Here is a 27,687-nt window from a genome sequence, read left to right as displayed (position 1 = left end):
TTAGGAGATAAGTAGAGGCTAGGCCCAAAATGTCATAAAATCCATGCAGTAGGATAGAATTCGGAGGTAATATCCTATTCTTGCTCCCATTGACTGGCGTATTTGTAGATATTTCTGTCTAGCTATATTTTTTCTATTACTTGTTGGCAATGTTGGTCAAACCATTCCTCGTATATTTTGCTTGAGGTTTTACCCAATGTTTCCTTTGCTGTATTCGTAATTGTCGTTTGGATGACATTCCATTCTTCTTCAATGTTGTTTTGTTCTCTTTCATATATAGGAAACTAGGTACTTAGTTTTTATTTACACGAGCTTCTTAAATTGTATAGTGAATATTATTAGAGACAATTCATCTCCAAACCGGCCTAAAATCCACGATAACTAATTTATTTTCACCGAATCCCCGACTTTCCATCTTCGGAATTATTTTTTGACACTACGAGCACCAGCAAATTGTTATTGGCAACATAATATGATAATTTGATTGAGCTTGTATTGGAAAAGTGCGTACTGAATGCTAAATTGGCCTTATCTCAGTTTTCAATAACGTCCGTAACTTATAAAAGAGGAAGAACTGTTGGCAAGTAAACAGTTCGATGGTGCCAACGAGGGGGAATAGTTAGAGCGTTAGGTATGTTCCTATACTTATTAGCTTTTTTTATCCAAACATTTATTGTTCATAAAAAATAATACATACAAAGAAGTTCGTAATTCTTTCGTCTTGTTACTTAACTTTCTCCACGTTTTCTATTTTTCTTTTTCTTCTTCTACGGTGCCTTTTTCTTAAGGACGTTGAGCAATAGGTATAGTCACAATCACTGAATAGTTTACACCCTTTAATATCCAGTGGCCAATTTTTTGAATTTTTACCTCGTTTAAACGCACCTTTTACGTCAAAATGATGTTACCAGTGGCGGACCCAGAATAGGTTGATTAAAATAAAAAAAAAACAAAATAAAACAAATCTATTTTACAAAATTTAACAAAACGGAAAGTATAGAAAGGCATTTTTTTTAAGTAAAATTGAGTTAAAATTATTGAGTTTGGCAATTACTTTTGGTTTTGCGCGTGATATAAACGGCATTTTTGACTTTTAATAACTTTTTATTTTATTTTTCAATACGCACTAAAATTTTTGACAAGCAATTTGACATTTATTAAATCCGTACGACACTGCGATTTTACAGTATTACAATATAAAAATAAAGGTTTAAGGTACATACATTCCATGTCAAATCACTCAGGCAAAAAATTTTGGATCTCCGATTTGTCTGAAAATTGGTATATAGGTCATTATAAGCTTGATAATAATAAAATCCCGCTTCTGCGGGACGTAAAAATAAGATATTTAAGGTCAAAAAATCTTCTTCTTTTTTTCTCAAAATGTTATTTTATGCGATTGTACAGTGATTTGGTGTTTATTTAAACAAATTTGCATTTTCTGTCGTAAAGTATCAATGAAAAACATAATATTTTAATAGAAAGGACTCAAAAATGTCATTATATGGCATTATAACAAGTTATTTTGAATCAAAACAAGTTTTTGATCAAATTTTATAGTGTAAAAAACGTTAAAATACCGTTTTTTACATTTTCCTCCATTCCCAAAATACATCATCATCGATTTGGCTGAAAATTTGCCCACAGATAGCCAAAAGATAGGACTTCCAAGTGGTTGGAAGGATTTGAATTATATTACAATACCAAAAAAGTTACATGCGGTAATATCAGACTCAAAAGTATATATTAGTTAAGTCGGGATAGCATTTGACCTTGAATGCCGAACTACCCAAAATTTTATTTTTCTGATCTTTAGGGGAGTCAATAGTAGCCAAAATTTAAAATCACGAATGAATTCCTCCGTTACGTTAGCCGCCATCTTGATTTTAAAGGAGAACTTGTTTTGCTCAATATCTCCGCCATTTTTAACTTTTCGACAAAAATGGTACGAACTGAAATTGTTCCAAATAAATCGTATTTACAATTATTACAATTTTTTTTTAACAATTTTTGTCGTGAGGTCGATATTTTCGAGTTAATTGTACTTACAGTAGACGCCTATATTTTTGACTATAATATTGCATGTAACTTTTTTGGTATTGTAATATAATTCAAATCCTTCTCACCACTTAAAGTCCTATGTTTTGTCTATCTGTGGGCAAATTTTCAGCCAAATCAATTATGATGTATTTTGGGAATGGAGAAAAATGTAAAAAACGGTATTTTAACGTTTTCTACACTATAAAATTTGATCAAAAGCTTGTTTTGCATCAAAGTAACTTGTTATAATGCCATATAATGACATTTTTGAGTCCCTTCTAATAAAATATTATGTTTTCCACTGATAGTTTACGATAGAAAATGCAAATTTGTATAAATAAACACCAAATCACTGTAAAATCGCATAAAATAACATTTTGAGAAAAAAAGAAGAAGAAGAAGACTTTTTGACCTTAAATATCTTATTTGTACATCCCGCAGAAGCTATATACAGTCGAACCCGCTTACTGAAATAGTCGTCGTGTCAAGAAAAAGTATTCCTATAACAGGGATATTCTAATAACCGATCATATAAGCCTGGTAAAAACGATTTGGGACCTCAAATTTCTATTTTTTAAACCGGGATATTCTTTTAACCGGTATTCTAATAAGCGGGTTCGACTGTACCAATTTTCAGACAAATCGGAGGTCCAAAATTTTTTTCGCTCCAAAATTGAGTGATTTGAAATGGTGAACCCGTAAACTATTCAGTGATTGTGACTGTACATTTGCCCATTTAATCTTATTTGCAGCCGCCCTGAATAGTTCTATGGAGGTCATATTCGTCCATTGTCGTAGGTTTTTAAGCCAAGAGTTGCGTCTTCTTCTTGGTCCCCTTTTGCTACTGATTTTGCCTTCGATTATAAGTTGAAGCTTCTTCTTCTTCTTATGCATTCCACTAATGGATGTTCGCGATCACGTTTGACCATTTTTCTCTATTCCTTGCAGAATGTATTAGGTCTCCTATGTTTCTTAGTCCTGTCTATGATATATGTGTCCTATATATGTCCTGTTTGACATTACGTAGCCATGGCATTTTCTTCCTGCTCACTCCTCTTCTTCCTTCGATCTTTCCTTCAATTAAGGTTTGCAGAAACTGGTATACTTTGTTTCTAATTAGGTGCCCCAGGTATGCCGTTTTTCTCTGTTTAATTGTGCATAGCTGTTGTCGTTCTGTACCAATTCTTCTCAGGATTTCTTCATTTGTTATTCGTGCGGTCCAGGGAACTTTAAGGATTCGTCGATAAATCCACATCTCAAATGCCTCTGGCTTATTCATTGTGTTTATTTTTAAAGTCCAACCTTCCATGCCATATAGGAGCACCGACCATATATAGCATTTCGTGAATCTTAGTCTTAGATTCAGGTCAAAGTCAGAGTTCGTAAAGACGTTTTTAAATTTCATGAATGCACTTCTAGTCCCTTCTATCCGACATTTAATTTCCATATCCGACATCCAGTCTTCACATAGCCAGGTTCCCAGGTACTTAAACTTTCTTACGCGCTCTACATCTTGGTTGTTATAAGTTGGAACAGTTCATACTTTTGATTTCTTACGATGTGACCAAAATATTGTGTTTTCCGTTCTTTTACCTAAGCAGAAGCTCTCTCTCCTTGTTCATCTTCCGCAAGACTTCCGCATTCTTTGTCGTATGGCTCATGTAGGATAGTCTGAGCATTTTACGGTAACGCCTAGTGTTGCCAGGTCCGATTTGTTTTTAATCGGTACATAAGCAAAAACAGATCGGGATTTAGGGTTGTAGATCGGGACAAATAAACAACAATAGCCCAGTAAATGACCGTTTTGGAGTGTAATTTTCAGAGTCAACTCCGAATTGCATGAGAATCTGGTTTTAGGTTCTACTTACTGTCTACTTCAAAGTTGAACTTATACCGTTGGTTGCTTTTACTTGGGGGGTGACAGTTACAGTTACCCCTTCTCGGGGGTAAAAAAACGCGCGTTTAAAGTAAGTCCCAAAATGGATTAACTGACTAACTCTAAAAAACTTTTGTTCTATATAATTTTTAAACTAAGTCAATACTTTTCGAGTAATTCTAATGAAAAAAATATTTTTAGAAAAAATGTAGCTTTTAAAAAAGCAAAAAAAAATGTATGTTCAGAAAGTCTATAAAACCAGTAAAAGCAAAGTTGTAGCTCATCAAAAATACTTTCTTATTCGTCAAATTCTAAATCGAATTTTTTAACTTGAAATAACCAAAAAATTAAGCAATTTTCGGGCAAAACCTATTAAAATTTTTTTAAAGTGTTTAAAAAATATTTAATTTTGTTGTATATAAAAGTCTCTAGCATTAAAACTAAGCGAGTTACGCTCAAATTAAAGTTGGCTCTTTTTTTTGGTAACAAAAAATCGTGAAAATCTCCCCCTATTTAGCACCGTAAATACAATTAATCGTTAGCCCTTTACCATTTACTTTATATGTGTATTGTTTATACGATCTGTAAGGTTTACCGGTTGGGAGTGCTTAGTTTTGAAAAAAAAATGGTTTTATAGTAAAAATAAATTTTCCTAAAATATTGTTATTTTGTAATAAGTTATTTTTTCAAAATAACTTAAAAAGTATTAGGGATATTAAAAATCTCAAGGAGTAAAAAGTAGGTGGGTTTTGCTTTTATAAATATGATAGATTCATTTTGTTTTTCTGTAAGACAAAAATTGGTTAAAATTGGTTGTTCATATTTTGCATACACTCGTGATTAGTGACTCGTTCAGACCCTTTCAATCATGTAAAAATATATAAGTAAAGTAAATTGTATGTAAAGCGGTAACGATTAATTTCATTTGGGGTGCTAAATAGGGGGAGATTTTCACGATTTTTTTACCAAAAAAAAAAAGAAGTCAACTTGATTTTGAGCATAACTCGCTTAATTTTGATGTTAGAAACTTTTTTAAAACATAAAAGTAAAGCTTTATTAAAAAAGTTTTAATTGGTTTTCCCGAAAAGGGCTTCATTTCTTGGTTATTTCACGTTGAAATATTTGATTTGGAATTTGACGAATAAGAACGTATTTTTCATGAGCTATAATTTTGCTTTTGCTGGTTCTATAGACTTGACGAGTTTACAATTTTTTTAATTTTTTTTATATTATGCTACATTTTTGCTAAGAATATTTTTTTTGATCAAATACTTACTTTTTGATTTATTTGTGAAAATCTCCTGAAAACGTGATTTTTTTGTTGAAAAATAAACATTTTCAATTGTAAATAACTCGAAAAGTATTAACTAAGTTAAATTCTATAGAACTAAAATTGCTTAGAATTAGTCAATTTATCCATCTCCGGACTTATTTTAAACGCGCGGTTTTCACCTCCAAATAGAGGTAACTGTCACCCCCCGAGTAAAAGCAACCAACGGCGCACAAGCCGTCGAAATTTTCATGCAATTCGGAGTTGATCCTGAAAATTACACGGTATCGCCGTATTTCCCGTTCATTTACTGGTCTACAAGGTGTTTCTAGAATCTGTATTTAAACCTACATAATAATAATAATCGGACGAAATTACAAAAAAAATCGTAGATTAAGTAAATTATTTATTTTTTATTAAAATTATATTGTTCATTCGATTTTGCCGCTTTTAGGAGTGCCTTGTTTTTATAACATAGTTATAAAATTCACTGCAAGTCTTCCTGAAATTGGTTTTCGTGGATGAAAATCGGGACATTTAGTGTCCCGATCAGGTACAAATCGGTACGCGTCCCCAGACCCCTGAAAATCGGGACGTCCTGCGCAAATCGGGACACCTGGTAACGCTAAACACCAGAGTTCGAATGCTTGGATTATTTTTTGTGTTGCTTCTGTCATTGTCCAGGCTTCAACACCATAGATCAAGGTGGAGGAAAATAGTACTTAAGTATTCTAGTTCTCAACGAGAGACCCAGCTGACGGTTGCATAGAACTTTTTGCATTTTGTAAAACACTTTACGTGCCTTTTCCAGATGTGTTCGTATCTTCACTGAGTGGTTTTAAGTTTCATCAAGATTACTTCCAAGGTATGTTATTCTTGTTACTCTTTCCAGATCTGTTCCGTCGATACTGACCTTCACTCTTCTGTTTTGGTGCTTGGTGATGACCATCGTTTTTGTCTTCTTTGTATTCAATTTCATTCCAAATTCTCTACAGGCTTTCACCAAATTCTGTACAGGTTTTTCTATTGCGTGTTATTAACTATAAGTATTTCATACTCTTACTTTGTCTTTCCATTTCTTCATTTTGAACGTACAGCTTTCTTTTTAGTCTTTCTTCATTTTTGCTGTGTTGTTCCACGCTCCAAAAATTATATTTTCTATTATTTTTGTTTCATTATTTTTGTTTGTATGTACTAAGTCTTTTTTTGTTGCGTTGCGTGATGCGTGTCTCTATTGTAAGTTCTAGCTTATGTAAAATGTTTTTAACTGGTTTCCACGACTGAACCTATTGATGGGGTATAAGATTGTAAACCCTGAAACAGCTTGCCCTTTCCGTGTGAGTCCTTTTGCCAACATAAAATTATATCTTTTTTGATATTCTTTTTCTTCGTCTTGATTTTCTGTGCGCACTATATTTTTATTATATGTTGCTATATACAAATTCTTGTTGGTTTGGAGAGGTGCCAGTTTGTTGGATACTCTTAATGGAGTACCTTGTAGTCTAAAGCATACTATCAGGGACATATTGATTACCAAGGGAGATGGTTGGTTTGGAGAGGATTCAGTTTTTAGGTACCTACCTACGGTGTCTAAAGGACAGAGCTCTGTGGGACTCTTTCCTTGTTATCAATCTAAGGTGATTTGGTATGCTGGAGTATATCCCAAAAATTTTCGTAAACCTGTGTACTAAATCGGCATGACTTATAGCTCTTGTCAAAATCCAATACCTATACAGCGTTGTATATGGTCTTATAGATATACTCATTCAGACCCAGTGTTTTTATGTTTTCTAGGAGGTTCCTCGGAACTCCAGTAGTAGACAGAATAACAGGTATATATATAGCGACTGTTTTACAGCATCATAGGCCGTTTATCGCAATTCGAACGCCATTGTTTTCTGTTTTGCTATGAATCTATTTCTATATTTCTTCTGTTCATGGCTATATTGATCCCTTTTTCCCAAGACTTTGTTGATCTTCCTTTTTCCTTCTTCTTTTTGGGATCCACCTCTAGGTTTTAATCGGTAATCTCTCATCATTCATTATTCTCATGTGTCCGTACCAGGATAGTTGTTTTCTCTCTATCGTATCCGTTAATGTTGTTTCCACCTTCATAATTTCTTTTATTCTATCGGTTCTTACATGATCGTGTAATGTTGATCTACAGCATCTTCGCCAAAAATTGTTCTCTACTGCGTTTATTCGGTTCTGCATTTTCTTATTTATTGTCCAGATTTCTGAGCCATATGTAACTGTACTTTCAATAAATGTTTTATATAGTTGTTTTTTTGTACTTTCTCGTATATCTTGACTCCATAGTAATGAGTTTATCTGACTTGTGATGGCTCTTCCTCTACCTAATTTTTGTTGTATGTCTGTTTCGTCGTTTCCATCTTCCGTCAATGTAACTTCGAGATATCTATATTCTTTAGTGTTTTTTATTATTTTTCCTTCTAAGTCTAGGTCTTCGCCTGTGCAGCCTATTGTCATATATTCTGTTTTGTTTGTATTTATTTCCAGACCCCAATCTTCATACTCCTCTATCAGTACACTCCTCTATCAGAATAACAGGTATTGTCTGTTATTTGGAGGTGAATTTTAGTCTTCCAATATGACATTATATGTTTTAAAAAGTCACCATACAACCATCTACTTTATATATTCTTGATATATATCTAATAGTCCAGGGCGGATCTGTTTTGAGATGGACGTTGAGAGGTGACTCAAATTTTTTTGCAGAAATTGCTTGAAAATAAATCAAATAATAATATTTGAGTTATCCTCCCTCTCAAAAAGGTCCGGAACATTGTTTAAATAATCAAAATGTCAAAAATTGAAGGAAAAATTCGATTTTTTTCTTCGTTTTTTGATTATAACTTTAAAAGTATTCATTTGCGAGAAAAGTAGTACTGACATAAAAGTTGCGTATTTAAATTTCCTACAATATAACATTGGTTAAAAATTTAAAAAATAGTCACCCTAGTTGCAAAATAGCAATAATTGCGAAAAAAACCATACAAAAACAAGTATTTGCATTTTACGTTTTTCAACCATTTATGCTAAACTTAGGACCTTCATATTTCACCCAGAAAAACTTTATGATACAGTAAAATAGTAATGTAAATTTCTTTAAGATCGGTGTAATAGATTTTGCAAAATAAATTTTGCAATCCAGCTTTCGCAAAACAAATTCATTTTTTCAAAATGTTACAGGACTGGAAATAAAGCAGATAGCTAGTTAAATTTTTTTTTGCTTATAGAAGTGTACTGTACCTTTCATTTGCAACTTTCAAAATTAAAATCGATTAATTACCACGGCGTCAGAAAATTTTTGAAATAAACAATAATTTTTGGTGCTACGCGCAGGACAGCGGTGTTCGATTCACACAAGTTGATTTCCACCAAAATTTCTTCCAATCTTTATCTAATATATTATTTTCTTACTCTATATTTTGTTGTATTTTAATATTTTAATTCCACAAAAATCAAACTAATTTTATTATTGTTTGTGAAATATTGTTTAAACAATTGCATATGTTTAAAAATAATAAACTTTTATTATTTAAGTTAAAATATATGAACAAAGAAAGTTTTTGCTAATAAAAGTGTTATTTCAAAGGATAGAGTATGTGTTTTTATTTTGCAATAAACAAATTTATTTATTTATATCGAAATGTAATAAAAATTAAAATGTATCAATCATTATCAAAGGTCACTGGAATGCCCAATCAAAACAAACTATCCGCTGTCCTGCGCGTAGCAACAATAATTAATGTTTATTTAAAAAAAATCCTGACGCCGTGGTGTTAATCGATTTTAATTTTGCAAAATTGCAAATGAAAGGTACAGTACACTTCTATAAGCAAAAAAATTTTCAACTTGCTATCTGCTTTATTTTCAGTCCTGTAACAATTTGAAAAAATTATTTTTTTTTTACGAAAGCTGGATTGCAAAATTTGTTTTGCAAAATCTATTAAACCGATCTTAATAAAATATACAGTATTTTTTTACTGTATCATATAGTTTTTCTGAATGAAATATGAAGGTCCTAAGTGTAGCAAAAATGGTTGAAAAACGTATAATGCGAATACTTGTTTTTGTATGTTTTTTTCAAAATTATTGCTATTTTGCAACAAGGGTGACTATTTCTTAAATTTTTAACCAATTCTATATTGTAGGAAATTTAATTACACAACTTTTATGTCAGTACAACATTTCTCGTAAATGAATAGTTTTAAAGTTATAATCAAAAAACCAAGAAAAAAATCGAATTTTTCCTTAATTTTTTGACATTTTGATTATTTAAACAATGTTCCGGACCTTTTTGAGAGGGAGGATAACTCAAATATTATTATTTGATTTATTTTCAAGCAATTTATGCAAAAAAATTTGAGTCACCTCTCAACGTCCAAATGTACTAATATTTTTACAGATGCGCCCTGGTCTATAAGCCATTCATACGACACTGAATCAAACGCTTTCTTTTAGTCGAAAAAAGCAGTAAAAGCTTCATTTTTTGGTATATGTCTGATTATAAATGACAGAGTCGATAATAAGTTGTTGTTTTTTGCAGTCCATGGAACCCTTAGCGCATTCTTTCTGTTGAGGCTATATGATATTGTTTAGAGCACAGGATGTGACCAATTTGTACAATCATCCATTATTTTTATTTTTATTATTTTATCTTCATTCAATCTCAATTTTGGTTTAATGGAATTTTATTTCACTGCAATATCGATTATTTCCTAAAAGTTTTTGAAAGAGCATAACTTTCCCAAAGTATATATTTGCATAAGTGTCTTCATGTGTGACTAAGACATGGAGAAAAGGTTCAATATTTGCTGCTTTTCGTGCAACATAATATATTATGTCTTTATCTTCTGACAAATATGTATTTTGATAATTTTTTTAATGACAAGAACTCACTGAATAAACATTTTGCACATTAAACTGCGTGTTATTAATTTTTTCTCCATTGGTATTCAACGCATGTAACTGAAAGTTTAAATTAAAAAAGCGAATAAAAGTGTTCTCCCTTTGAAAAAGTTTGACGACAAGAATTGTCGACTCCCAAAAATTTTAATGATTTTTGTATTAAATAAAACCCATTTTGTAAAAGATTACGGTCTTATACTCAGAGATGTCGTATTGAAAATTCATTAATAAGCTCTTTGATCAACTGAGTAAAAAGATGAACATTTTTGTTTTACTTATACTTGTCTGGTTTAATGTTATTTATAAATAAAAAATCAGAAAATTATTTGCCAGTTTTATTTACTGTAATATTCAGTTATTTGCTTCATTATTGTTATGAGGAAAAGTCCAAAGTCGTAAGTCCATAAAATATCAATAACGAGGAAAAATTAGTTCAATAGTTGTTGAGAGGTAATTTATGTACTGAAATAAAGAGATGGTAATAAGCTAAGGTAAGCTAATTAGGTATAGCCTCCTTTCAACATCATAGGTGTGTTCAAAAACGATCTACAAAAGTTTAATAACAATAACAATAAGATAAGAATAATAAAATAAGAATAATAATAAACAAGACGGTGTATGGAACTTTGAGGACCTTACCGTTCACAATTTTTTTACCAAAAAAGGCTTTAACTGTATTTTGAGCTTAACTCGCTGAGTTTTGATGATATAAATTTAAAAAAAAAGTAAAAATACCTAAAACTTTTTTAAATACTTTAAAAAATTTTAATGGGTTTTCCCCGAAATGTGCCTAATTTTTGGTTATTTCACGTTTAAATATTCGATATGAAATTTGACGAATATGATTTGTTGAATATGCAATAAAGCATTTCTTTAATCACAATTAAGCCAAAACATCGCAAGCCCTGGCTACCAAAGATGTCCGCATATCAGCCAAAAATATGCGTTCACTACTGTATGTACACCTGGTTCCAAAAAAAACTGATACGACTCTTGAAGCGTATTTTGTAGAAAATTGAGCAGTGTATTTTGAAGGATAAATACTTAATATTTACATACTGTCAATGTCACTGCCAAATCTTAAAATTTGTCAGATAGCTTATTCTGTTCCACGGTTATTAGACTTTATTATTAATCTTTATTATTAATACTTTCTCCGCAACTGAGAGTATCTTATCAACTGGGTTTTTTTTTAAACAATAGATGATAAAATAAAAATATTGACAGTTCAAAAATGTGAACATTATTGCATTGTGTGTGTGGCCTAAGTTTGGGCTGAAAACTGAAATGTATTACATTTTTACAAAATTTTGGAATATGTTTAATTACGTAGACCAATTTTAACAGTTGTTTTCAATACAGATTTCAATCCTCTACAAATAGTTTCTAATGTCTTTTGATGTCAAATAATTAGGGAAGCTGGAATTTAACAGTTTAGAATTTTACATTGAGTTAATGCAAAATTGTGACGCATGTCAAAATTCTCAATGTATTTTAATTGTATTCATTTTCTTCGAATCCTGAGAAAACTAATAAATATTTTTGAAAAATTTAAACTCAGAATGAAAGACTACATTATTACCGAGGGCTGAAAGTCCCTGAAAACTTCTATAATATTTATTTTAATAAGTTACAGGGCTGAATTGAATATTAATTTGTTTTGTTGTATAATCCACGTTTACAATAATTATGTGATCTATTTTATGTAAAAACTATCAGTTAGATAGTTAATATAAAAGTTTAGATAGATTTAAAATAATATAAACATTTAGACCTTAATAATTAGTACAATTTATGAATTAACGTAATATGTAATCAGTTGTTTGTTGTTTGTTTATTTTATTATTTGTATGTCATAATAAATATAATGTCAGATCAATCAAATACACTGCTCAACATGATCAAATCTTACCAAGAGTCGTATCAGTTTTTTTAGGAACCGGCTGTACATCAAGAAATTTACTACCAACGTAAATTGCTCCTATCTATTTGCATTTTTCTCCTCTGTTTCATTTCGTTATATGGTTTCTTTTGGCACTGTATCTTCTGGCTTTCCTCTATACACTCTATAGCTTTTATTATAATCTCATTTAGGATGCTGATATTTAGGTCTGTATTCTTATTGTTTTTGAAAATATTGATGTTCTTCAAAAGCTAAAATTCCATAAATTTATTATAAATATTTTACCTGGCGAATCCACCAAAATAAAAAATATATATTAGGACCACCACACCACTGCTTTTTACAGTTTATATTAAATATATATTATACAGTGCTAGTCAAAAGTCCGTACCCCCCCTCGTATCTTTTGAACGGTTATACCCATAATAGTGAAATTTGGAGGGAGGAAATAAACGGACTTAAGCTTCTTAACTAGTCATGACAGGTGACGTAATAGTGACAGATGACGTTACAGAGCCACTGTGACCGATAATTTTAAATGGGACCTTATGGCAAGTGATACCTCGTTTGAAAGGTATTTAAAATACTTATTCAGTCATACTATTTTTTTTTGGTTTAAGTTGATTTTGATTTTGGTGAATAAAGTAAATAAATATAATATTGTAGTTTCGCATTTAATTAATAAAAATTCAAATGTCCGCCTATGGTTTTTTTTTTGTCAAAAAAGTTGACGTTTTTTAATTCTCTAGTAGTTTTTATGTCAACGTGAACCTTTTTGACAAGTAATATAGGCGGAATTTTGAATTTTAATTAATTAAATGCGAAACTACAAGTTTATATTTATTTCATTTATTCATTAAAATTAGCTTAAACTCAAACGAAATTAGTATGAATGAATAGGCATTTTCAATACCTTTCAAACAAGGTATCACTTGCCATAAGGTCCCATTTAAAATTATCGGTCACAGTGGCTCTGTAACGTCATCTGTCACTATTACGCCACCTGTCATGACTAGTTAAGAAGCTTACGTCCGTTTATTTCCTCCCTCCAAATTTCACTATTATAGGTATAACCGTTCAAAAGATACGAGGGGGGGTACGGACTTTTGACTAGCACTGTATATACAATTACGCCTTAGTCCTTGTAGAAGCCATACAAAAACGTATACTCAACAAAAACTTGTGTCTTATGTTTAGGTATGGTTTTAAGAACTTTTTGTGTAGGAGTATTTCTGATTACGAGCTTTTACCTTCTTACCATTAAGTTCCAAAGCACTGCAGCTGCACCGAGTAAAGATGCCCGCGAAAGACACGTATCCAGATCTGTAAACGTCGAAAGGTATTCCAGGTATCCACAATACGCCAAAATTAAACCAGAACCTTTCGTAAGTGATTTTATTGGTAAGTCAACAGTACAAATTTATGATATAAGTTCATTATAGCTTTATTGAAGAATGTACCTACAAATGTTTATTCATTAAACGCTTTTCTTTAGTTCAATCGTTTGTGTCACATCTTTAGAGGTTAATTTGACTGCATTTTTTTCAATGAAACTGAATAAAAATTTGCAGATATATGCATTCGCGGGAACAATACACGAATAGTCGATAAAAAAATGTTTTTATGTTTATTAATTGTTTAAATAAAAAATTTGAAACTTTTACGGATTCTAGCTAATTATGTGAACTATACATAATTTCACTTTTTACGTTAATTTTTTACGTTATCCTTCATTAATAAACTATAAAGTTTCAAATTTTTTGCCGATTTCGACTACTTTTCATGTTTTTACATCATGTGTTTTATACATATATTTTAATAAACATGATGATATATTTTAATGTTTGAAAAGTGTAAGACTAAAAAGTAAAAAAATAAAAAACATATGAAAGAAAATTTTTAAGAAACGCTTTTCTTTAGTTACGAGTGACTAAAATTAAAAATATTATAAAAAAAAATCAACTAAAAAGCAAAAACTAAAAAAAATCAAACTCGTAGGATTATTCAAAATAAACTGTCACACACATTTGTTAAAAAATTGAAAAAATCTAACACATTCGTTAAAGAAAAGCCTAATTTACCGACTTCTCCCCCATCTCCCCCCCAAACCGGACGCTCAAATTGGTGTAACTTTTTACTGAACAATATGTGGACCATATAGAATAATTTTGTGTTGGAGGAAAAATTTTACTTTGGATGCCTGGGTTAGGCGTTTTTTTTTTTGACCAATTACACTATACTACCTCCGTAACTTTGGAACCGTTCATTTTAGAAGGATTATGCATAGGAAATTTTTTATTTCAAATTTAACATAGAACATTTTTGTATAGAAGGTTGTTCATGTTAAACTGCATAGTTTTAGAAATATTGAAGAAAAAACTAAAAGCTACGAATTTACCGATTTCTCCCCCTCTTCCCCCCCAAACCCGACGCTCAAAATGGTGTGACTTTTTTCTGAACATTATGTGGACCATATAGAACAATTTGGTGTTGGAGGATAACTTTCACTTTGGATGTCTGGGTTATGCCATTATTTGGATCAATTTTATCATACTATATCAATTTATTTACAGGGCTTCTAATAATTCCTGAAAAACACCTAATTTTACCATAATTTGTTAATAACAATTAAACGGACCACATTTATGGTTCCAGACCACTTCCATTGGATTCAGCGACCCAAAAAAACTATAATACCACGCATCAAATCGCGGCGAGCTAAATGTGCCCACAGGACCACCTATGTTGCGACTAGATTAACGTATTCAAGCAGTTTGTGGTTCATATAATATGTGGTTTACCCACGGACAAAAATATTGCATATGCATGTGAAATGAAATTTTTTGTGCTGCTTTCCTTGTGCACTACCAGTGATGTGGGTGCACTATACTCACCGTGGGGCCCATTTTCGCGCTTCATTTTACTGCTCTTACGGCACCGTAAATTATCGCTTGTCTGGCCTTAGCGTGAGAACGCTATCATACGCTGTTGTCACTATTAAATACATTAGTTTTTTCTAAGATTTCGTAATTACATACATTAAATATTTTTAGTTGACGAAGATGACTTCTTGGAACTGCCGAAACGCCAACAGAGCTCAGATGACTACGGTCATCTTCGGTTTGGAAGAAGAAACGGCGAAGATATATCCGATGACTACGGCCATATGAGATTCGGCAGAGGTGGTACAGACGCAAAATGACCGAAACTTATCCGTGGAGGCGTTTATCTTCATAAGTGTATTCATTAAATCATATGTAAAATGTTAGTAACTTTTATAAATAATAAGGCTGGATTATAACTTTTTTTATTGAAGTAATGTGGCCGCATCCCCCAACAGGTTATTAACGGCACAGAATAACTAACCACATTAACGGTGTTACTCAGTAAATCTGGGGTCCGGACAAATAATCCCCGGACAAATAATCCCGGACAAAAAATCCCCACAAATTATCCCTGGACAAAAAATCCCCGTACAAAAAATCCCCACAAAAAATCCCGGACAAATAATCCCCACAAATTTTTTTGGACACAATATCCCGACAAAAAATCCCGGACAAAAAATCCCCAAGAAATATTTGCTGTCGAATGAATAGTTCTCTAAAAGTTTTCACGAAATTTTACCAAATTTCGTATTTCAATTCCATGCTGAAACTTCAAAATGACAAAAGAGTGTGAGTTTTTTCAAAAATCTTGGAAGATATGGTGAATGAGCTAAGGCCCCGTTCTCATGACAGGCGCGTAACGCGCGATTACAACTACATACATTTTACTTAAGACCGTTCACATGCTAACGCGCGTTTTAGGTCATTAAAACGCGCGTTGGCATGTGAACGGTCTCAAGTAAAATGTATGTAGTTGTAATCGCGCGTTACGCGCCTGTCATGAGAACGGGGCCTTAGCTCATTCACCATATCTTCCAAGATTTTTGAAAAAACACACTCCTTTCTCATGTAAAATTTGAAGTTTTCAGCATGGAATTGGAATTCGAAATTTGGTAAAATTTCGGGAAAACTTTTAGAGAACAATTCGGCAGCAAATATTTCTTGGGGATTTTTTTCCGGGATTTTTTGTGGGGATATTTTGAACAAAAAAATTTGTGGGAATTATTTGTCCAGGGATAATTTGTGGGGATTTTTTGTCCGGGATTATTTGTCCAGGGCAGGGCCGCCGCTAAAGTGTTGGCCGCCCGTGTGCAAATTAATATTTGCCGCCCCCTTCCAACACTTTAGTCGTTTCAACGTAGGTACTAGTATTTAAAGAAATATGCAGGACACCATAACGCGTATATTAATAATAATTGCTCTGATCTCGACGTTACTACATTTAAATATACATATAGGCCTGGATCCTGCGTACCAAAAAATTTGATTAATAGCAAGCTTAACGGTGTCTATTCGGACAAACCTTGATGTATGGGAACACTGGAATAGGGGAAGTTTTAATTGTGGAACAGGTTAAAAATTTGGAACGTCAGACTACGAAAACGTTCCATGTATTTTGTCGGACATAACTTCCAATCGATTTGTTACCATTTCATTAAACTCTCATGCAGAAATCAGACTGGTTTTTATCACTAACTGGGCATTTTAATGAGTGGAACACGAAGAACATATCAAATGACACGAATCATGTTGGTTAGTAATATCAGTCTGATTTTTCCATGAGAGCTTAATGAAAGGGTAACAAATCAATTGGATGCTCTGTTCGACAAAATACATGGGACGTTTTCGTAATCTGACGTTCCAAATTTTTAAACTGTTCCACAATTAAAACTTCCCCTGTTCTAGTGTTCCCGTACATCAAAGTTTGCCCGACTAGACACCGTTAAGCTATTAACAAGTTTTCAGCTTGCTATGAATCAACTTTTTTTTGGTACGCGGGACCCAGGCCTATTTGAAATACAGTAGTGTGCAAAAGAAAAGCGTGTCTAAAATCATCAAATTCTCAACTTAGACTGAACTATAACCCTATCCATAACAATACATAAGCATAGAGGAACAATATCATAACAGCAACCGTCAAGTAATAAAAAATATTTTTTTAAACCATTTGGTAATAAAAAAAAATTTTATTACTTAATGAGAGCAACTTATCAAGCACTTATCTAAATTCTCGGTAAGTATCCTATTGTCGTATCGTACTCTCTTTTTGAATACTCAGAATTTGAAAAAATCGCATATGGGCCACGTAGATACAAATATCTTAAAGTCCGAAATCCGCCAGCCACTTTGAACTAAAAAGCATTCCCGGAACTACTTTATGACTACAGCTGCAAAAGGGCAGTTCATATATAATAAATAACATTTTCTGGCATTTTTGTTTAGATTGATTGGAATATTAGAGTTTATAGAAATATCTGAATCATTTCTATTTAATTTTTTGAATTTATTTTCGTTTTAAAAAAAGTATTACCATCAGTGGCCTGCTTTGGCCGCCCCTATAATCGGCCGCCTGTGTGCGATGCATACTTTGCACACTTGGTAGCGGCGGCCCTGGTCCAGGGATAATTTGTGGGGCTTTTGTGTCCGGGATTATTTGTCCTAGCTTCGTAAATCTAGTCAGTCAAGCAAGTTAACGGAGAGATCTAAAAATCCAGGTGTGCTTTCTCTTGATAGAGAGGAGATAGAACGGATAAACCGCTTTAAATACCTTGGCAGCTGGTTAAATGTAAATTATTGCGACTGTGATGAAGAGATGTAAACCAGAATCGAAATATCAAGTAAGGCTTTTATGATCTGGAAACCAGTTTTATGTAACCGAAGCTTGTCGATAAATACTCGTAAGAAGGTCCTGAAATGTTATGTGTGGTCTATATTATTGTATGGTTGTGAGACATGGACGTTAAAAACCACAATGCTAAATAAATTAGAAGCATTCGAATTGTGGTGCTATCGACGAATCCTAAAGATATCGTGGGTTAGGCACACTTCCATTGAAGATGTTCTTCAAATGATGAATTCAGAACGTCTGCTCACAAACATCCTAAAGAGGAATAAAACAGAATACTTCGGCCATATAATTAGAGGACCTAAATATCATCTACTTAGCCTTATTATACAAAGGAAAGTGGAGGGAAAGTGATGGATTGGTCTAAAGAAACTTTCATGGTTGCGTAATATTAGACAATGGTGTGGTTCCACGGTAGAAGGAATATTCCTAGTCCAGGGCGGATCTGTTTTAAAATGGACGTTGAGAGATGACCCTAATTTTTTTGCAGAAATTGCTCGGAATTAACCCATATAATAATAATTGAGTTATCCTCCCACTCAAAAAGGTCAGGAACATTGTTTAAATAATCAAAATGTCAAAAAATGAAGGAAAAATTCGATTTTTTCTTCGTTTTTTGATTATAACTTTAAAAGTATTCACTTCCGAGAAAACTTGCACTAAAATAAAGGTTGCGTAATTAAATTTCCTACAATATAAGATTGGTTAAAATTTTTTAAAATTGTTACCCTTGTTGCAAAATAATTGCGAAAAAAAAACATAAAAAAACAAGTATTCGCATTTTACGTTTTTCAACCATTTCTGCTATACTTACGACCTTCATATTTCACCCAGAAAAACTTTATGATATGATAAAATAATACTGTAAATTTAGTTAAAGGCGGGTTCTGACTTGTCAGTTTCGGTGACGCAGTTTGACTGATTCATTAATAATGAAGAATAAAAAGCGACCATTGCATTCACACGTTTCATGTTTTGCTCCATTCGGTCCTCAGTTAGTCCAAACATTTTATATCGTGGTAATGAAAATATTTTAAAAAAATTGAAACCAGCTGTTCGCGAAGTATGTTTACAATGATTAGTAAATGAATTACAGAATATTCCAGTGATTCAAAAGAAAAGAAGACATCGTAGATGTTGGGTCAGGTCCTGGATATTTCACAGAAATATATGGGGTTCTAGTGAACCTATGTATATTGAAAGAATTAGCTTGAAAGATTGTGATTCATATAAAACCACTTAATAACGAAGACAAATTTCAAGAGATTCTGTAAAAATTGCTCCAAAATTGCTCTAAAACTTGCCACATTGAACAAATCACGAAAATTTATGTTTTCGCACTTCAGTTTCTATTCATTATGCGACCATGATCAGTCAATAATGATAAAAAGTAGAAGTGGCTTTCACTTTAACTGAAAGTATGAATTTACTGATCATTTAAAATGAAACTGGGTTCTCATGTTCATTATTTGTTCAGGATCACTGAATCAGTTAGACTGCGTCAGCAAAACTGACAAGTGAGAACCCGCCTTAGATCGGTTTAATAGATTTTGCAAAATAAATTTTGCAATCCAGCTTTCGCAAAAAAAATTCATTTTTTCAAAATGTTACAGGACTCAAATATCAAGTTAAATTTTTTTTTTACAAATAGAAGAATATTGTACCTTTCATTTGCAATTTGCAAAATTAAAATCGGGTAACTACCACGGCGTCAGGAATTTTTTTAAATAAACATTAATTTTTGGTGCTACGCGCAGGACAGCGGTGTTCGATTCACACAAGTTGATTTCCACCAAAATTTCTTCCAATCTTTATCAAATATATTATTTTCTTACTCTATATTTTGTTGTAAGTTCATATTTTAATTCCACAAAAATCAAACTAATTTGATTATTGTTTGTAAAAAATTGTTTAAACAATTGCATATGTTTAAAAGTAATACACATTTATTCTCTAAGTTAAAATATATGAACAAAGAAAGTTTTTGCTAAAAAATGTGTTATTTCAAAAGACAGATGTACATGAGTTTTTATTTTGCAATAAACAAATTTATTTATTTATTTCGAAATGTACTAAAAATTAAAATTTATCAATCATTATCAACGATCATTGGAATGCCCAATCAGAGCGAACGTATCCGCTATCCTGCGCGTAGCACCAAAAATTAATGTTTATTGGGTGACAATTTTATTAAAATTTTAGTTAATCCTATATTGTAGGAAATTTAATTACCCAACTTTTATGTCGATACAACTTTTCTCGAAACTGAATACTTTTAAAGTTATAATCAAAAAACGAAGAAAAAAATCGAATTTTTCCTTAATTTTTTTACATTTTGATTATTTAAACAATGTTCCGGGCATTTTTGAGTGGGAGGATAACTCAAATATTATTATATGAGTTATTTTCAAGAAATTTCTGCAAAAAAATATGAGTCACCTTTCAACATCCAAATGTACTATAGTACTAATATTTTTACAGATGCTCCCTGGTCTATTCGAGCAGCCGATAGAAAAAGGTTTCAGGAACATGTTAACATGATGACGGCCAACGTCTGAATACGAACACGGCATAGATAAGGTATATATAAGTAGGAACACGGCACCAAAAGAAGAAGACTCAGCAAACAAAACCTATAGTACGGGATTCGAATATTGGTCGACCTGCACCCATCTGCTTTCCGGATGAAACCTTTTTTTATCAAATTTCATACATAGACAAATATTTCTAGCATGGGTTGCCTATCAAAATCGTGTCAACGATTCTTTTTGCAAAAAAGGGTGAAAATCAACATAAACTTACGTGCATAGAAATCGGCCCACATAAAAATTTAGTGATTTTTTTATGTCTCGTATTTCCTAAATCAGTTGGCCGATTTAAGTGATTTTTTTAATATGTTATAGCTTGGTTCCTTAATAATAACGCTGTAATAATATTGTTGCTAAACAGGTAAATTTTTATTGTATACTGGGTGTACCAATCAAACTGTGTTTTTTTCTCAAAGTTCGTATCACACTGTGGAATATTCTAGGATTTATAAAATACTGAAATTAAAACCCAACTATAGCCTTAGATTTTCTTAATATTCTGTTTTTTGATTCATTCGTTTATGTTGGATAATAATAAAAGTTAGGTACTTTAACAACTAGACATGTTCTTCATCAATACACGGTGTTTCTAAATAAATGGGACAAACTTTAAGGGGTAATTCTGTATGAAAAATAATGACAGTTTGCTCTATAAACGTATGTTTGCAAATTCGTTTCCGAGATACGGGATGTTGAATTTTTTCTTACAAACTGACAATTTATTTATTGCTCTAAAACCAGTTGAGATTTACAAATCAAATTTGGTAGGTTTTAAGAGATAGTTATTGCCGATTTTTTGACAAAATATTAAAAATTGTGTATTCACCATTATCGTGCATACGGTTAATATGATCGGTCATATTACCCGTATGAGCGCTAATGGTGAATATTAAATTCTTAATTGTATGTCAAAAAATCGGCAATAACTATCCCTTAAAACCTACCAAATTTAATTTGCATATCTCAACTGGTTTTAGAGCAATAAATAAATCGTCAGTTTGTAAGAAAAAATTCAACATCCCGTATCTCGAAAACGAAACATTTGCAAACATACGTTTATAAAGCAAACTGTCATTATTTTTTCATGCAGAATTACCCCTTAAAGTTTGTCCAATTTATTTAGAAACACCGTGTATTGATGAAGAACATGTCTAGTTGTTAAAGTACCTAACTTTTTTATTATCCAACATAAACGAATGAATCAAAAAAGAGAATATTAACCTTCGACTCGCTTTGCAGCAGGTTTGCGCCAGCACTCTTGAACAGCTGTTCTCATTTTCTTTTATAAATTACTCCGCGATTCAAAGATATTCCGGTGGGCATCATTTTACGATTTGGCAGACAAAAAAAAGAAATTGAAAATAAAAGTTGACAATACTTTAAACCCGTTTTTCTCGAAACTGCTTTTTTCAAAGCATGTAGACATTGTAACTCAAAAACTACTTGACCAACCCGCCTGGAATTTTGTATACAGGGTGATTGATTAGTGGGGTAAAGCCCAATAGATCCGCTATAGTAATAGATAGCAATGAAAGTTAATAATAAAAATTTTAGCCACCTTTGAGCTTGACATTACAAACTTAGTTAGAATGTTACAGGGTGTTCGATAACACAGTGGCAGACCAAACTTATGTTTTTTTAAATGGAACACCCTATATTTTATTTTAAATTCGAAATTCTGTTAACTTCTCCATGACAAAAATATAAAGGTTTGTTATGTTATACAGGGTATTTATAAAGTTATAACCAATTTTATATGAAAATCGTAACAAGTTCAACTCCCTGTATAAATAAAAATAAGCAAAACAGCAATGGTTTATTAATGCCATATTTTTTTACGTATTGTCAAAATTTTCAAGAATGATTGATATTGCTAATGTTCTTTATGTCAAATACAGGGTGAGTCAAAACGCAAGTACATTATTTTCTCAGTAATTTTAAATGGAACACCCTGTATTTTATATAACTATTGAAAAGTACGATTACCGCACTTTAATTTTTAGATAACATTCCCTATGTCTAAATTTATTAGTTTTCGAGATATTTTCATTTTTCAATGGACCAGTAGCGTGGCCACCCAAATCACCAGAATTTAATAAACTGGACTGGTTTTTTTGGAGTTACGTTAATAATGAAGTTTATAAAATACCTCCAACAACAAGGGATGAGATGAAAAATAGAATACAAAGTGTAATTCGATGTGTTAATTTACAAATGCTTCGTAGAGTAAGTAGCTCATTCAATGATCGTTTTTAGGAGTGCATAAATGTTTTAGGAGGTGATTTTGGATACCTTATGTAATTAAATATTAAAAATATTTTATTAAAAGTAGCTTCTAATTTTTTCAAACACGTTTTTTTGCAAAATGTATTACTGATAAATTATGTTTCGTTCTTTATTTGTTACATTGTTACATGTACATACAAAAGTAGTGTTTCATTGTCTTCACAAAATGTTGTATTTTGTGTTTGTGTTTTTTTTTTGTAAAATGTATTACTAATTTTCTTTATTTATTTGTTGCATTTACATAAACAAGTAGTTTTTAATTGTTTCAAAAATGTTGCATGTTCTGGTTGTGTTTTTTTTTTTGTAAAATGTATTACCTACTAATAAATTATTTTTATTTCTTTATTTGCTACATTGTTACATTGATTACCGGATTGATTCAGTAAACGTCAATTGTCAATTCAGTCATGGCTTACTTAAAATTTAGATAAATTTAGACATCTAAAATAATTTGCTCTGAAAAAGGAAAATATCTAGAAAACTAATAAATTTGGACATAGGGAATGTTATATAAAAATTAAAGTACGGTAATGTTACTTTTCAATAATGATATAAAATATAGGGTGTCCCATTTAACATTACTGAGAAAATAATGTACTTGCGTTTTGACTCACCCTGTATTTGATATAAAGAAAATTAGCAATGTCAATAATTCTTGAAAATTTTGACAATAAATAAAAAAATATGGCATGAATAAACCGTTGATGTTGTGCTTATTTTTACTTATACATGGAGTTGAACTTGTTACGATTTTCATACAAAATTGATTATAACTTTGTAAATACCCTGTATAACATAACAAACTTTTATATTTTTGTGATGGAGAAGTTAACAGGATTTCGAATTTAAAATAAAATATAGGGTGTTCCATTTAAAAAAACATAAGTTTGGTCTGCCACTGTGTTATCGAACACCCTGTAACATTCTAACTAATTTTGTAATGTGAAACTCAAAAGTGGCTAAAATTTTTGTTATTAACTTTTATTGCTATCTATTAGTATAGCGGATCTATTGAGCTAATTTTACCCCACTAATTAATCACCCTGTATATTTTCTTTGAAACCTGTTGGATATATTTTACAGTAAAACAAGTCTGGGCCTGTTGCGTCAAGTTTATTCAAAATTGATCTTATTCAAACAGGAGAGGAGAAGAGGAAGTCATCAATGCTGAAGGGATGGATAAAGACATGAAAGGATAAAATGTGCAGGTTATGAAAAAAGAACTGTACAATTCAAATTTATTTATTTATAAAACTCATTTAACAAACTTTAATATACATATAGGGTTGCGAGAAAGTCTGGCAACACGGTAATTTCTCGGAAACCGCTAGAACGATTTTTATGGATTTTGGTGGGTGAGGGTCTTTAATGTGGCCGATATCATAGTGGTAATTACATTGTTGTAAAATCGTCCGTTTTTCTGGAAATCTACTGAACTTTCTTATTTCAAATGGAACACCCTATATATTTTTTTAATTTTGGAATCCTTAAGGGATACTTATTATTTTTCATATGATATTCCCGGTACCTAAATGCCATAATTTCGGAGCTATTACTACATTTATTAAAAAAACATTTTAAACAATTTATAAAAATCAATTTTTTCGGCTCAGGAAGATAATATTTTAGGTTCATTAGATCATTGGGAACAAAAAAGGTCTTTTGTAATTTTTCTCTAAAATTATACGTTTTCGAGTTATAAACAATTTAAAACTGAAAAAAAAACGAAAAATTCAAGGTTCAAAAACACAAGTAAAAAAATAATTTTTGAAATTGCAAACTACTTAAATTCAAGATCAAACCTTCTTCTATCAGACACCTATAAAAATTTTTGGCACATTTTATTTTAAAATATTGTTTTTTAATTATTAATGAAGCGCATATTATGAGAAAAATAAAAGAGAAGGGAAAATTATATAAAAAGTGGCAAGAAATCAGATCCGACACAGATCTTCAAAACTATATAGTGGCGAGAAAGGAAGCGAAAGTAGCAGTAGCAAAAGCCAAAGCAGAAGCGTATTCAAACCTATACGATCAACTTGATACCAGGGAAGGCGAAACGAAGATATATAAAATAGCCAAACAGAGAGCAAAGAAAGCAAAAGATTTTAATCAGATTAGATGTATCCGAGATGAAAATAATAAAATACTAGTTCACGAAAGGGATGTCAAAAAGAGATGGAGAAAGTACTTTGACAGCTTATTAAATGAAGAATTTGACAGACAGTCTGTAGAGTCAACGGAGACAGTAGCAGCAATGGTCACCAAAATAACAAACGAGGAAGTGGCTCAAGCGCTTCAAAAAAATAAAGAAAGGAAAAGTGGTAGGACCAGATGATATTCCTGGGGAAGTATGGGGAGCATTTGGAGAGACAGGAACAAGGTGGCTAGCAGGTTTATTTAATAAAATTATGGAAGTTGGACAAATGCCAGACGAATGGAGAAGCAGTATACTAGTACCTGTTTACAAAAACAAGGGAGATATACAACAATGTACAAACTACAGGGCTATAAAACTGCTTAGCCACACCATGAAAATATGGGAAAGAGTAATTATTGATAGACGGATACGTGAAGAGACCGAAATATCCGAGAATCAGTTTGGCTTTATGCAGGGTAGATCAACAACAGATACAATTTTCATTATAAGGCAGTTGATGGAAAAATACAAGAGTAAAGAAAAAAATGCTCATATGGTATTCACTGATCTTGAGAAAGCATATGATAGAGTTCCTCGAGAGATTCTGTGGTGGGCACTTAACAAGAAAGGAGTCCCTGGTGAATATGTAAAGATTGTGAGGGATATGTATGAGGGAGTAACGACTAGTGTTAGGACAGGTGTGGGAGAGACTGACAAATTTCATGTGAAAGTAGGATTGCACCAAGGCTCGGTGCTTAGTCCTTATTTATTCTCATTAGTTTTGGACCAGATAACAGCGAAACTACAGGGTAACATTCCATGGTGCTTAATGTATGCTGATGATGTCGTGTTAGTAGGAAATAGTGAAGGAGACTTAGAACAAAAACTGGAACAGTGGAGGCAAGCTCTGGAGGAAAAAGGTTTAAGACTTAGTAGGACAAAAACAGAGTGTTTGGAGTGTTCATTTAAAAATGGAGTTACTACAAATAAAATGGGATCTTTGGATGGTGAACTGATTGTAAAAAGCAATAGTTTTAAGTACATGGGATCGGTATTACAGAGCAATGGAGAAATAGATAGAGATGCATGCTGTAGAATTAGGGCTGGATGGATGAAGTGGAAAGAAGCGAGTGGTGTGTTGTGTGACAGAAAAATTCCAATCAAGCTGAAGGGAAAATTCTATAAAACAGCCATAAGACCGGCTATGATGTACGGAACTGAATGTTGGGCAGTGAAAAAGAAAGAGGAACAGAGGAACAACGAATGCATGTGGCGAAAATGAGAATGCTTAGATGGAAGAGTGGAGTGACAAAAAAGGATAAAATTAGAAATGAGTATATAAGGGGAAGTCTAGGTGTGGCACCAATTAATGCCAAAATGAGAGAGCATAGGTTAAGATGGTTTGGTCATGTTCAACGTCGAGACGTTAATCACCCAATACGAAGAATAGCTGAAGTGCAAATTCCTGGAAGGAGTAGGAGAGGAAGACCAAAGAAGATCTGGGGGGAGACGATAAGGTAGGACATGTTGGTAAAGGGGATTAACATTGATATGACCCAAGATAGAATTGTGTGGAGAAATGCAATTAGGGAAGCCGACCCCGCATAGGGATAAGGCAAAGAGAATGATGATGATGATGAAGCGCATATTATGAGAGAACGGGCGATCGGGCTGCATTAACAACTAAAAAATAATATTTTAAAATGAAACAAGACCAAATTTAATTGCTTATCGGAAACTGATAAAATAAGGCTTAAACTTGAATTTAGGCACTTCGTAATTTCAAAAATAATATTTTTTACTTGTGTTTTTGAACCTATAAAATCGTCATTTTTCGATTTTTTCAGTTTTAAATTGTTTATAACTCGGAAACTATTAACTTTAGAGGAAAATTACAAAAGACCTTTTTTGTTTACAATGATCCAATGAATCTAAAATAATGTCTACCCGGGCCGAAAAAATTTTTATAAATTGTTAAAAATTTTTTTTTTTTAAATGTAGGAATAACTCCGAAAATATGGCATTTAGGTATCTTCTTCTTCTTCTTCTTCTTCTTCGGGTGCTATGTCCGTTTATCGAACGTTAGCGATCATGTTGGCTATCATAACTTTATTCGCAGCAGATCTGAAAAGCGATTCCGAAGTGTGACCAAACCATTGCCTCAAATTTCTTAACCAAGATGTTCTTCTTCTTCCTCGACTGCTTCTGCCTAATATTTTACTCTGCATAATTAGATGTAGAATGCTATATTTTTCCGGATGTCTACAAACATGCGCAAAATACTCGAGTTTTCTAGACTTTATCATTTTTACCAGTTCTCTGCCTTTCTTCATCCTGCTCAGAATAATATCATTACGCACCCTGTCCATCCAGCTTACTCTCAGCATTCTTCGATAGCACCATAATTCAAAGGATTCAACCATCTTAAGCATTCTTCCTGTTAAGGTCCATGACTCAACTCCGTAGAGAAGAACGGAAAACACGTAACACTTTTAGGTATAGGGAATATCATATGAAAAATAATCAGTATCCCTTAGAAATTCCAAAACGCAAAAATATACAGGGTGTTCTATTTGAAATAAGAAAGTTCATTAGATTTCCAGAAAAACGGAAGATTTGACAACAATGTAATTAACACTATAATATCGGCCGTATTAAAAGACCCTCACTCACCAAAATCCATAAAAGTCGTTCTAGCAGTTTCCGAGAAATTACCGTGTTGCCAGACTTTCTCGCAACCCTGTATATTTTTATTAATAATAAGAAAACCACTACAAACTAAATTATCAAATATTTCACATTGGTTGAGTCCTTATGAACTGTATTAAAATAGTACAGGAACAAATCTGAAATGTTGTGAAGAGCTTAAAATTCATTTTGTTTAGAATTAAGACGTAGAACTAACCTCAAAATTATTAC

General features: G+C 32.1%; 1 protein-coding gene across 1 annotated transcript; it reads left to right on the top strand.

Annotated features, from left to right (window-relative positions):
* Positions 1 to 600: 600 nt before the first annotated feature.
* On the top strand, positions 601 to 15,329 carry LOC126887062 (callisulfakinin). The gene is made up of 3 exons (XM_050654391.1): positions 601 to 631; positions 13,222 to 13,425; positions 15,078 to 15,329. The coding sequence occupies exons 2-3, from the start codon at positions 13,224 to 13,226 to the stop codon at positions 15,224 to 15,226; spliced, it is 351 nt and encodes a 116-aa protein (XP_050510348.1). The 5' UTR covers positions 601 to 631; positions 13,222 to 13,223; the 3' UTR covers positions 15,227 to 15,329.
* Positions 15,330 to 27,687: the final 12,358 nt, after the last annotated feature.

The sequence above is a fragment of the Diabrotica virgifera genome, chromosome 6 (assembly GCF_917563875.1).
Source record: "Diabrotica virgifera virgifera chromosome 6, PGI_DIABVI_V3a".
Classification (NCBI taxonomy): domain Eukaryota; kingdom Metazoa; phylum Arthropoda; class Insecta; order Coleoptera; family Chrysomelidae; genus Diabrotica; species Diabrotica virgifera.
This window is presented reverse-complemented; position numbering and strand designations above follow the sequence as displayed.